The sequence below is a fragment of the Heliangelus exortis genome, chromosome 17 (genome assembly GCF_036169615.1).
Source record: "Heliangelus exortis chromosome 17, bHelExo1.hap1, whole genome shotgun sequence".
NCBI classification, from domain to species: Eukaryota; Metazoa; Chordata; class Aves; order Apodiformes; family Trochilidae; genus Heliangelus; species Heliangelus exortis.
Window position 1 is genome coordinate 7,491,097 of NC_092438.1, and position 12,264 is coordinate 7,503,360.

Genomic DNA, 12,264 nt, shown 5'->3' on the forward strand with positions numbered 1-12,264 from the left:
AAAGAAGCAGAAAAACTTTTTTTGAATGAAAAGGCCCTCTGTTATTTAAAGAAGGCAAAAAAATATTGCATACAGAGTAGGCTTCTTCTGTGATAACTTCTCATATTTCCTGTAATGTGGCTTTAATAGTGAACCAGGCCAGTTGAGCTAAATTCTGCATATGTGATAGCTAAAATGTGCATATGGGAAAGGCTTTGAACTTGAGTCACATTCCACGTTTGGTTTTTTTGAATGTGTTGCAGCTCACTCAGATTACTGTGGAAGCATGAATGTTAAGGAGTTTTATAGAGAAGATAGCCACCTGGGGGTCAGTGAGGAGTCAATATGTAAGTATAATGCTTGATGTTGTCTCTTAGCCTTGGGCTGTACACCAGGTTGTTGTAATGTCAGATGCACCATGACTTTATGGAAGCTACAAAGTGAATGTTTGGTTTGCCACTTAGATGTAGGGGGGAGAATGGTGGTTGCCAATGGTGATTGGTGCACTGTAGTGTTTCCTCAAGCAAGTTTTAGTCCACTGAAGTTTGCTTTTGTTGATAACTGATATTATGAAGTAGAGTTGTTTAAGTTATCTTTGTTCCATTAATCCACTGTTACCACAACCAACAGGTGATGACTGTAAGGGGAAGAAACATCTTGAAATATACACCACAGACCACATGCAATCCTCATGGGCTCAAAGGGTAGCAAGGACCATTTGGCACACCTTTTCTTATGCAGGTTGACTTGGACATTTTTTTTCTTTTCCTTTTATTTTGCATTGCAATCTCCCAATGTTAATAATACATTTTGTTTTGGTTTAGTTTGGTTTTTTTTAACCTTCATGTATCGAAGTAGATGAAAAATGCAAAGTGTCTAGAAAATGAACACCTTTCCTATTTGAGTTCCTGCTCTGATCCTGGCTTTTGTACAAGCTTGGCAGACTGCTTACCTATTTGAGAAAACAAGGTGTAGGTACAGCACACTCCTTACATGTTAGAAAGAATGAGTCAGATGGTTAACTGATTGTATTGTGGGGAAGTGTGTTGTCTCTGTAGAGTTGAAAAGCTGCCTTTAAATGAAAGCAAGATATGAGGTATTGATATGCAGATTATTTGAATAAAGGGTTTTTAACATTTTATTTTTGTTCTAGTGATTAGTCAATTTTTACAGGAATCTTATATAGGGATAGAACCTTCCCTGTGAGCTGAGCGTTCCCTAGCTTGAATGACAGAGGCATCAAGAATCTGTTGAGTGCTCTTTATTCAGCAAAGGAAAATGATTTGAGACACTTCAGTCACCTAAATGCTTTGCAAAATATTGGGTTGGTATATCTATAATCCCTCAGATTAACCCAGACATGTCTGCTAATATAAAAATGTAGGATTTTTCTCTAAATGTTTATTGTGTAGTTTGCTCTGTAGAACGAACAGTCCTGGTCTCTGATATAGTAATTGCTGGCTGCAGTGGGCTTTAAGTTAGAGCATTTTGTTACAGTGCATTGGTTTCTTTTTTTGTTGTTATGAGTTTTCTTCTTTTTAAGACACTCAAAACTGACATGAAGATCCTTGGGAACATTCAGTTTAATGAAGATTGACTGCTTGTAACTTTTAGTAGGGAATATTTTCTATTATCAGTATTTCGTAGCCATCATTATTTAATTCTTTTACTAGGATTTAAAATTTTAATTGTTCCCTCTTCTATACATAAGCCTAGATAATAGTCTTATAACTTAAAATTAATCAGATGCTTTTAAAGTGATGTGCTTAGACCTTTTTTATGGTAGTAATTTTTTTTGCTAATCTCTGTTACACTGGGCATGGCATTGTTAGTTAGCTAAACATGCTACAAAATGTAACTTTTTATTTAGAAAAAGTGATATTCTAACTGCACAGATGCTGTTGATTATTCTGTTTATACATGAGAATTGTGTTTCTAAGTTGTCTTGGTTTTACTTGGCTCCCTATTTATTAGGGTCTTGCTTTGCTTTTAAGTAGCGGAGAACCCAGTTTGTAGATTACTGCGAGGTATGGTTTCAAATTATGCAGAACATGGAGGCCGTTTTACTGCGGGTTCAGCTAAAGAACCTTAAATTCAATTATGTATTTTACCACAGAGTTAATTTGTTACAATCCAGGTTACTTTATGGTTCACGTGTTGCGAACAGTGGGAGCAACAGGATGGCTTGTGTCTCAGAAGGTGGTGTCTCTACTTTGGCTGGCCATTCTTTCTCCAGGTTACTATCCTTATCTGTGTGTGCATTGCCTGTTCTTTTTGACAACCTAGGAACCTGCAGTGTGTGGCTTACACTAATTCATCTGTGCTTAGGCTGTAGCTCTTGTGTCTTGAAATGCACGATACTTTGTTTTCTTTACTGACCAAAATAAATGCTTAATGAGAATATTTCTGTTCTTAGGCAAAATGGGAGGCTAACCAGATGGTTTCATAAGGGAATAGGTCTGAATAGTGCAGACTATGTGTGTGGAGAGCAAAGGGGTGGGTTTGGTTTGGTAGTCACTCCAATCTTGGTATTCTTAGTGAAAACTGATGTTGCTGATCTGTGCATTTCTTGAAAGATACTGAGGTCTAAAGTGTGTGGTAACTTCAATTCAAATATTAATACTGAACTTCTGCAAGATAACATTGTTGTAACAAATGACCATCCCATCTTTTTGCATGGCTGTTGGGTTTGTTTAGTAGCTGATACTATAATGCTGTCATATTTGTGATATCTAGATGTTAATAAGCTGCATGTGTTGCCTGTGTTCCTGCATTTCTCTGCTGTGCAAAGTATTCTTGACCACAGCTGCATGTCTATCAGCTCAGTTTCTTTGAACATCTGCCACAGTAATTACATATCACACTGCCACTTTTGTCTTCTAGGGAGGGCAGCTTCTGGCATGGCCAGGTTGCTTAGAACTGGGTGGTATCAACTTGTTACTTTGATGTCTTTGCTCAAGGTGTTTCTTCTAAGAAGGTGTGTATCTGTGGGAAAAAAATGTGAGCAAATTATTTACCCACCTATAATATGATAAATTTATTGTTTCTTTTAAACTTTTGGCTCTCTTTCTCTAGATGCCTTCCAAAGATCTACAAACAGTTACTGTTTCTTATCCCACTCCTGTTTCTCCTAGGTATGTGCTAGTTATAATACAACTATGTGTATGCTTACTACAGCTGTTCTAAAATAGCATTGTAGTTGAACTTTTGGTTTATGAAGAAGATGCAGAAGCAAAAAAGAGTGAGTTTTTGAAAAGGGCAGTAATCCAAGTTTCTAAAGTCCTGACAAGTCAGTGGGCTTTCTCCTTGCTAGGATAAGAATACCCTTGATTTCATTTCAGAGCTCTTTACACAGCTGTTCTTTACACTGAAATTCTTTTTTATTTACCTCCCTTCATAGGAATAGCATTGTTCTGTGTACTGATTTCTTTGTTATTGATCTCTATAGAAGTGTGGTTCTTCTACCAACTCATCCTAAGTCTTTCCTTTGCTCATCTAGACTATGATTCAGTTGCTTAAAATACTGCTATCTAGACTGGTTAGTTGACAATATTCTAGGCCAGCTCTCTGCTTGGAAATAAGCTCAGTTTAAAATATTTCCTGGAAGTGGAGGGCCATTTCTGAAAAGCAATTTCATGTTATTGTATCCTAAAAAACTTGTAGCTACTTTGGAGAGAAGATAAAGCTTCTCAGACACTTACAATGGGTATTAGAAACCCCCTGTATTAGGGAGACTGAGAAAGGAAGAAACTATGTAGAATAAGTTGCTACTTTTCACTAAGAGATGACAAAAATAAGTGTAGTCCTTGTGAAATGCTTCCATGGAAACCTGGCTTTCCTCCAGCTTTTATTAGGTATTATGCAATGTGGTCTGTAGTAAGTAGAGTATAAGGCAAGATGTTTTCCTTTGAGGTTAAAGTAATATTTGTCTGCCTTCAGTCAGCATGGCCTGTCTCAAATGAGATCTGGGCCCTAGGAAAGCAGTAGTATGAGATTAAGAACATATGATGGCAAAGTGCAAGTTGCCAGCTATACAGCTGTGTCAGTGTTACTAATGGATGTTCCCTAATATTCTTGAGTGCTTAACTTTAAAATTGTGAAGCTGTCTCTTGCTGATTTTTACTTAGATTGGGGTAGTGTCTACTGTGTAACCTCTGCCTTGCAAACTGCAGGTGGCTTGTGTCTTTAAGAAGATAATTTGTAGCTCAAGGGGTCTTTTTGCTTTTTGTTTCTGATCTAGGTATTTGGTACTGGGGGTTTGGTGGCTTCATTTCATTACTACCTTCATTGAACTGGACAAGAAGTGACAGAATACAGAGAATAGATGACTCTGTTTATGTTCCTGAACCAGAGGCTGATTCTTTTCATTCTGTGCAACCCCCAAAGGTGAGAGGGAACAATCTAGGGAAGAACTTCTGTATCTTTTAAGACTTCTTAACTCCCATAGCTCCAATATTTTGTAACATCTACTTCACAGACAGCGGTAATGTTAATAAAGCTCTTGATTTAAGTATATATTTTAAAATTTTTATACCTTAGGATACTGTGGCTACAACCTTTGATTCTGGTCGTATACAAGATCTGGAAAAGCAACTGGCTTTCATATCTGACAGATGCCATCTCCATGATGAACAATACAGCAAAGTGATGCTTCTGCTCCGTAGTCTTCAAGATCAGGTTGCCCAGATGAGTGACAAAAGTGAAACATTGATACTAATAAAAAATGTGATGAGTCAACATCTTAAAGATGTGAAATTGGAGGGCAAGGTAAGACAATTATTGATGCTCTCTGATACAGATTGAAGTATTATGTTTTAATAATTCAGATTAATAGTGATTTGAATTCAAGATTTTTTTCCCTTAGATAACCTATTGATAGGTAGTAAAAGCCAGGGAGTAGTCATTGGCTTTTGTTCCTCCTTTGTAATTGTTAACACGAAATAATTCCAGATACGTTGTCTAAAGTAGAATCTTAAATTTCTGAAAGGCAGTTGGATGTGTTCTGTCTTAACAGACAGAAAGAAGACTTTTAGGAAGGACTATTGACAAAGAAGGTGTAAACTTTCATGTGTATAACTCCTACTACTGCTGAGTCGAGCCTTTGTATTTTTTAGATTCTCTAATTTCTCACATCACCTGCAGAATAAGTCACTTAAACAGTCACAGAATTAAATAAAAATTATGCTTTGCAGAAAATCTCAATTATGCCATTTGTACTCAGAAAGAAACACCACCTTTTTCTTCCCTGTTTAAGAGTGACTTCCTGGCTTCTCATCAAGAACATGAGCTGCGTATCCAGACACTGGAAAACCTTCTTGGAAAACTCTCAGCTGAATCCAAGGTATTGAAATTTAGCCTTGCTAATGTTCTGTAATTATAACCCACTAATAAAACAGACTAAGGGTTTTTTGTTGGCTCTCCCAGACTCCATTTTTCTTTACTCTAGCTGTTAGTTATTTGGAGAGAGGTTCAGTTATTATTAAAAATTACTCATTTGTCCAGTGAGTTAGTTCTATTTGAACCTAAAGTCATCTTATAATAAAGCACAAACCTAAGTGTGGTACAGTACCACACTAAGTGTGGTACAGGTGTTGGTCTATATACACAATCCCGTATAGGTGATGCTAAAACATGTCATTTTCATTTAACATTCTTTATCCTGTTTCCTGTCACTTATGTTTCTTTGTATATGTTGAAATTAAATTTTATATTTTTTAGGACATCCAGAAGCAGCTTGACATAGCCAAAACAAAAACAGTGAGGTAAGTGCTTTTCAAATATATTTTACTTTTTCAGTCCTGATGCTGGCTGATGGTGATAAACATGTTGTGCTTAGAAATACAACAGTCCTTTTCTTTGTGTCAGTTAACTGGCCTTAAGAGTTTGTATTGTTAGCAGGAGCACTTTTATCTTATCACAGACTTTTAACTGTGTTGCCAGTCAGCACAAGGCCCACATCCAGTGTATGAGCAGTCCTGCATCTGCATTTTGTACTAGAGAAGGCTGTTTATATAGAAGTGACTTCTCATTCTCTTATCAATGCATTAGAATTTTTCCTCAGAACTGCTTAGTGGAATATACATTAACTACTTTGATAGGCTTTATATTTAAACTCTTGAGCTGTATCAATTCTAACCTTTGTGTCTGTTCTGGTTTGTCATCTATACTACTATCCACCCATGTGTTGTATAATATCAGGATAAAAACTGCAGCACTTCACTAAGTAGTTTCCACACTGGAAGGAGGAAAAGAAAAACTTATTTTCTGATTTAGATCTAAATGTAAAATGGCTTCAGAATGATGGCTGATACTTTTTCACTAGCATGCACTGAACACTATGTATTGCTCATACCTCCTGCTACTTAAGTTCAACTTGACATCTGCCTCCAAAATTACTCTGATTTAAGTAAGGGAACCCATGGCAGCTCTACCCAGTGGCAATGAATTTTTACTGGCTTGTCAGGAACCTTAAATTCCCCAAAACTTGTTACCTGGTGATGCTCTGAAGTCATCACTGCTGGATTTGTTCACAACTTCAAAATACTTCACTTTGAAGATATTAATCCTAAGTATGCCTTGAATAAACTCTACAAGGAACTGCAAGTTTACAGAGTCTATCATGGTACATAACTGAAGTAGGAAAGTACTTTGTATTAGACAAGGACATTCTTACCTCTTCAGAATTTGATGGAACTACCTCTCCCTAATTACTGACTTTTGTTTTTGGCAGAGATGATGATGACCATAATCAACTTTTGTCCAAAGTTAAACAGCTAGAACTGGAGTTGTCTCGGATGAAATCAGAGCTGTTAGCTGTGGAAAGTGTGAAGACGAGCTGTGAGAAAATAGATGCCATTCATGAAAAAGTAGGTTCTGTAACTGTCCCAGTAAGATTTGGTTTTATTTGATTTAGTTCCCTAACATTCTTGAAATGCACTGCAATAAATAATGTGGGTGTGGTATTAATTAATCTTAAAGAATGATAGTGTTTTATGTAGTGGTACTGTATTTTTTTTCCATTATGCATAACACTTTTCTAGACAAGAGTTTATGGCTTGTTTCTACAATGGCAGGGCTTTCTGAATTTGATGCCATAACCATTCTGTATACAGTACTTTGCTGTTCTTACAGTACTTTGCTGCTGTATTTTGCCTAACATATGGAAATGTGGAAAAGAAACTTGAGTGAAAACAAGATAGATTTATGATCTGATAGTTGTTTTTTAAAAAATCAGGCTTAAAATCTTATGAAGCATTTTGTGAGGTCTGACTAGAATGCAGACAAGAAAATACAGCAGTAACTATTGGCACAGGATTAGCAGCTGAGTAAAATAGGCTCAAATATGACCTAGCTATTTTGTATGCAAAACTGGCATACCATCAGTGAGTGATTAAGCAACTTGCTTAATGAGGCCTAACAAATACACTGCTTCCTTTAGAGTTGCCATGCAGCCTTCTTTGAACTGTCACAGCCAAGTTTTTTATTGTGAAGTGTTGGACCTCTAATGTAAACTGCACAGTTTGCTGGGGTTCCAAGTGTGTCAAGGTCTCCAAACCAATGGAGCATCCAGATTGGCCATACAGTTAGTTCAGTGTAAGTCAGCATAGTTAAATCTCATTTGTAAGCTGGACTTCTGTGTAGTGCTGAATGTATGGATTGATTTCACATGTGCCAGTTATCTATATTGTGGTTCTTAATGGTTTATAAGAATAAACGGTTCTTAATGGTTTATAAAGAATAATTTTATCTGTTAAAATTAACTACTTCTACTAGGTAGATGCCCAGGTCAAAGAATCTGTCAGGCTCATGCTCTTTGGTGGTCAAGAAGACTTCCCTGAATCTCTTCTCCAATGGATTACATCCAATTTTGTGAGCAGAAATGATCTGCAGACTTCACTGCGGGAGCTCGAGTTGCAGATCCTCAAGAATATTTCCCTCCATCTGTCTGTTACAAACCAAAAACTAACATCAGAAGTGGTAACAAATGCTGTGACTAATGCAGGGATTTCTGGAATCACAGAAGCGGTGAGTTTAAGTTCCACTAAAACTGTGGAGAGTCCTTTTTTAGGTATTTTGTAGAGCATGGCTGCCAATGTAGATGTTAATGACTTCAGGAGACATTTGGAACATGAACTGAAATGGGGGAAACCACAAAAAATGCTTGGTCAAGTATATTTTTAGAGAACTGCTTATTGCCTGCTGTGAGGTGTTTTTCCCAAAGGCTGCTATCTTAAACTGAAGAATTCCCAAAAAGAGTGTACCAAAGACATGCATCTCAGGGTCTTGGGAAGGTGGGGGAAAGAATGTAACTCTGAAAGAAAATACTAGTCAAGATAAAGTATAAGTTTCTACTTTAAACCAGACAACCATGCATTAAAACAGCCTCTGTCTTGACACAGGCTTTCAGAGCTTTGAGATTGAGTGTAGCATCTCAAAGGGATGCTTATATACAGATGTGTATATATGTATTATTACCTCAGTTGATATTGGTCATATCTTTCCATTCTCTTCTTCTGTGTGTACATCTATAGCAAGCACAGATGATTGTCAACAATGCACTGAAGCTCTACTCTCAAGACAAGACGGGTATGGTGGATTTTGCATTGGAATCTGGAGGTAAATATTTTTACTTTTCATGTTACTTAGAGTACTTGCTAAAAAATCTTGAAATTAAGACTAAAGTCTTGTGTTGCCTGATCACAGGGCTATTTCAACCTGTGCATGTTGTTACCTGGGCTGATTTATAACCCTGTAATGTGTGGGCAGGGACAGGACAGTTTCTATAAGCATGTGTACAACTGGATAATAGAGAACCACAGATCTGTTTGTGTGGGTTGTGCACACCATTGCCCTCATAGGGAAAATGCCTATTTTTTCATGCTTCTTAATTGCCAAGCCTTTAACGTGCTCTTAAAATAACACTGTACTTGATAGAAGAATTGTAACCCTAGAGAAGAGTTTAACAATGTCTATTTTTTTCTGAGGAAAGTAACTGGTATATTCATTAACCTTTGTACAAATCTCTGCCTTTTAAAAGGCTTCAGGAAGAACTAGAGTAATTATTTCTGCTAACCTGATATGTCTTTTTTGAGGTGGCAGCATTCTGGGTACTCGCTGTTCTGAAACCTATGAGACCAAAACTGCATTAATTAGCCTTTTTGGAATTCCTCTGTGGTACTTCTCTCAGTCTCCCAGAGTGGTGATTCAGGTAATTAAAGACCAAATAAACAGACTTGGAAATGGTATTTTGAATTGAGTGATTTGGATTTTTTGGTTGCTGCATGTTTCTGACTGTAACACAATTGGGGTACGGGTACACTGAACTGTTTTCCCAGGAGTTGGATTGTTCTAATGATTCCTGGGCACTGCTTAAGTCCTGCTCTAGGAAAATGAAGATCATTGGTGCTTGGGTGGTGCACTGGACTTCTGCAAAGTGGGAGTGCTGGGGGGGCTCCTGTTGAGAATCAATCTCAAGGTTTTCAGGGGGATGTACTCTCTTCCTGGAGTTCTACCAAATAGACTGTATTCTGCCACTTGCTATCCAAGGCTGTCCCTAATGATTCCAAATTCATTGCATCTCCTTATTATAAAAAGATAATTTCAAAATGCTTGTGGTTGTTTTTTTGTAGTTGTTGTTGTGTCCCATCCTCTTCTCTTTTCCCTCCTCCTGTCCAGCCGGACATGTATCCAGGAAACTGCTGGGCTTTCCGAGGATCACAGGGGTACCTTGTAGTTAGACTTTCAATGAAGATCTATCCAACTGCCTTTACCATGGAACACATACCAAAAACACTTTCACCAACAGGAAATATCACCAGTGCTCCTAGGAACTTCTCAGTATATGTAAGTCTATCTCTGAACTTAAATTGATGTTTGTATACATAAGGAATTTTTGTGTTACGTGTCCTGGAAAAATAACTGTTTAAGGGAGGACAGCTAATAAGAGAAATCCTTTCTGTCAATACTCTTAAAATTGCTTCTTTTTTAAGAGCTTTGAGATTAGGAACAAGAAGTGTTACAACTAACTTTTGGGAAGGGCAGGGGGGGTTCTCTCTTGCTTTATACAGTAGTAAATATTTTTGGAGGGTGTGATAATGATTATTAATTTGGTATAGTTCTTTCATGCACTTCAGTTGTTCCATCCTTCCTCTGCTTTCCCTCACCTCCAGTTTTGGCTCTTACATTATCTGTGATGTACCTTAAATCTTTGATTTTTAACTAGCACCACAGCTGCATAAGTGTGATTGCAAAACAGATGCAGGGTACATTACAGTTGTGATATCTGAGAGCATTTTGTCTTAATTCTTTTAAAAGCTTAAACACTCCTCTGCAAGCTTCTGAATCTTGACTGCTGTCTTGTTTCTAATGTGTCTGTTGATAGTTATGTAGGCAGGCTTCTGGGTTTGTTTTCTTCAAATCTGATGGAAGCAAATATATCTATCCTATTGTTACAGGGCCTAGATCATGAATATCAAGAGGAAGGCACACTCCTAGGACAGTATGTCTATGATGAAGGAGGAGAACCACTGCAGATGTTTCCAGTGATGGTAAGTCTGGATGAGAAGATTTTAAATTGTCAGGAGAAACCTATTATTTTCTCTGGTAGTGTACAGTGAGCAGTGAAGGAAGAAGAGGCCTTCTGTGTTGGGCACTGTAGAAGCTGAGGTAGAAAGTATCTGTCTGCCTCAAAACCTATGGCATGAGTAGATTGGAGGGGAGGAGAAGTTTGTGCCAACTGTTCACAAATGTTGTGGAGCTGCTAAAAAGAGGAGGAGTTGCCTCAGGCTTCTGCTGGCCTCACAAATAACTCCCTGTGAGGCAACAAAGGTTCTCTTCAAAGCGGCAGAAAGTTCCCAAGGCAGGACAGAGTTTTATTAATAATAAAAGTTGGCAGTTACAGGAACTGAAGAAAACGATTTCAGTTGTACTGAAACCTGACTCTGGTTTGTGCCTTTGCTTGTTTCTTCTCCAGGACAAAAGTGAAAGTGCATTCCAAATAGTGGAACTGAGAATTCTTTCTAACTGGGGCCACACAGAGTACACATGCCTTTATCGGTTCAGAGTGCACGGGAAACCTGCCGAGTAATCTCCTACACTACAGCCTGGGTTGGGTTTGTTGTACATTATGTTCTCAATTTGTATATACAGGAAAGCCTAGAACACTGGAATCTCTAAAGGACAAGGATGCAAGATCTATACTGCAGAACTATTGATCCTCTAATAAAGGCAGAAAACTGGCAGCAGAACTGTATAAAAATTTTTATTTGCTCCGATGCTCAGCTTGTAATTGCCAGTTAGCTTTATATTTCTGTGTCCATGCTGAGAGAAATAATGCATGCAAACTACTCTGGTTCATAAAGCCCAGTTGGCAAACAGGCAACACCTTTTTTTAATTACAAATGAATGTATAGGCTTTTTCAAAAAAATAAAACACACTTTCTGCAACTAGGAATCTGGTTTTTTGTTTTGTTTTTGTTGTTTTTAAGTCCAGGAATTAACTGCATATATCTGTTAGCTTGGCACCATAAGCCAAAAACTGTGGTACATTTTAAACACTGACTGTGGCTGGTGTCCTTCAGCTGACCTTTGGTTTGACCTTTTTGGTGGATCCAAAAGGGCTTCTTTGATACATGTTGAATATAATGAACCTTACTGTCAGGGAAAGTTAACACAACCAAAACTAGCTTAAACACCAGCTACTGAGAATGCTTTACTGTAATTTGTGGCTGTGAATTGCTCTGAAAGTCAGGGATAACTTTTAACTGAAGTTTATTTAAGGGTTTTTACCATAGCAATTTGGTTTCTTTGTTGTTCTTCAGTGTTAATTCCAAATCAACCTTGATGTACTGACTAACTGTATAGGAGCTGATAAGCCTGCTAATTTGTTTTGTAAACATTAGTATACAACAATAAAAGAACCTTAATTTGTCAAAAATAATCTCTTTAGGACAAGAATTCCTCAGGGTGGTTCACTGTTAAACTCTGTAAGCATCATACTGCTAGAATGCAGTATGTGGAAAGCATGACTGAAGTGAACCTCACTACTACACATTTACAAGAGGGACTTCTGCTCAGTGCTGCTGCACTGAGGTACATGGGCATTCTCTGATCACCCCAGAAACCTTAGCCAGGTATGAGGAGAGCTGATTCTTCCCCTCAGAAGCAGCATTTCCACATAAACTGAGGTATAAATACCCCCCTTAGCATTGTAACTTGGAAAATCCTTTTCAGAAAAGATTTTGGAATTGCACTTGTATGCAGAATTTTTATCTTGCTGTTATAATG

General features: G+C 37.6%; 1 protein-coding gene across 13 annotated transcripts in view; it reads left to right on the forward strand.

Moving 5' to 3' along the window:
* Positions 1-11,431, forward strand: part of SUN1 (Sad1 and UNC84 domain containing 1) — a 33,912-nt gene extending 22,481 nt beyond the window's left edge. For 8 of the 13 annotated variants that reach the window (XM_071760804.1, XM_071760803.1, XM_071760812.1 and 5 more), the window contains 16 exons: positions 243-326; positions 610-720; positions 2,117-2,215; positions 2,863-2,956; positions 3,055-3,113; positions 4,220-4,365; positions 4,519-4,746; positions 5,234-5,320; positions 5,698-5,741; positions 6,710-6,845; positions 7,753-8,004; positions 8,511-8,595; positions 9,072-9,187; positions 9,655-9,822; positions 10,434-10,526; positions 10,952-11,431. In XM_071760804.1, the coding sequence (XP_071616905.1) occupies positions 243-326; positions 610-720; positions 2,117-2,215; positions 2,863-2,956; positions 3,055-3,113; positions 4,220-4,365; positions 4,519-4,746; positions 5,234-5,320; positions 5,698-5,741; positions 6,710-6,845; positions 7,753-8,004; positions 8,511-8,595; positions 9,072-9,187; positions 9,655-9,822; positions 10,434-10,526; positions 10,952-11,065 (1,916 nt within the window). In that variant the 3' untranslated portion in view covers positions 11,066-11,431. The remainder of the gene's footprint in view (positions 1-242; positions 327-609; positions 721-2,116; positions 2,216-2,862; positions 2,957-3,054; positions 3,114-4,219; positions 4,366-4,518; positions 4,747-5,233; positions 5,321-5,697; positions 5,742-6,709; positions 6,846-7,752; positions 8,005-8,510; positions 8,596-9,071; positions 9,188-9,654; positions 9,823-10,433; positions 10,527-10,951) is intronic. The other 5 variants (XM_071760811.1, XM_071760815.1, XM_071760816.1 and 2 more) reach the window with 3 other exon arrangements.
* Positions 11,432-12,264: the final 833 nt, after the last annotated feature.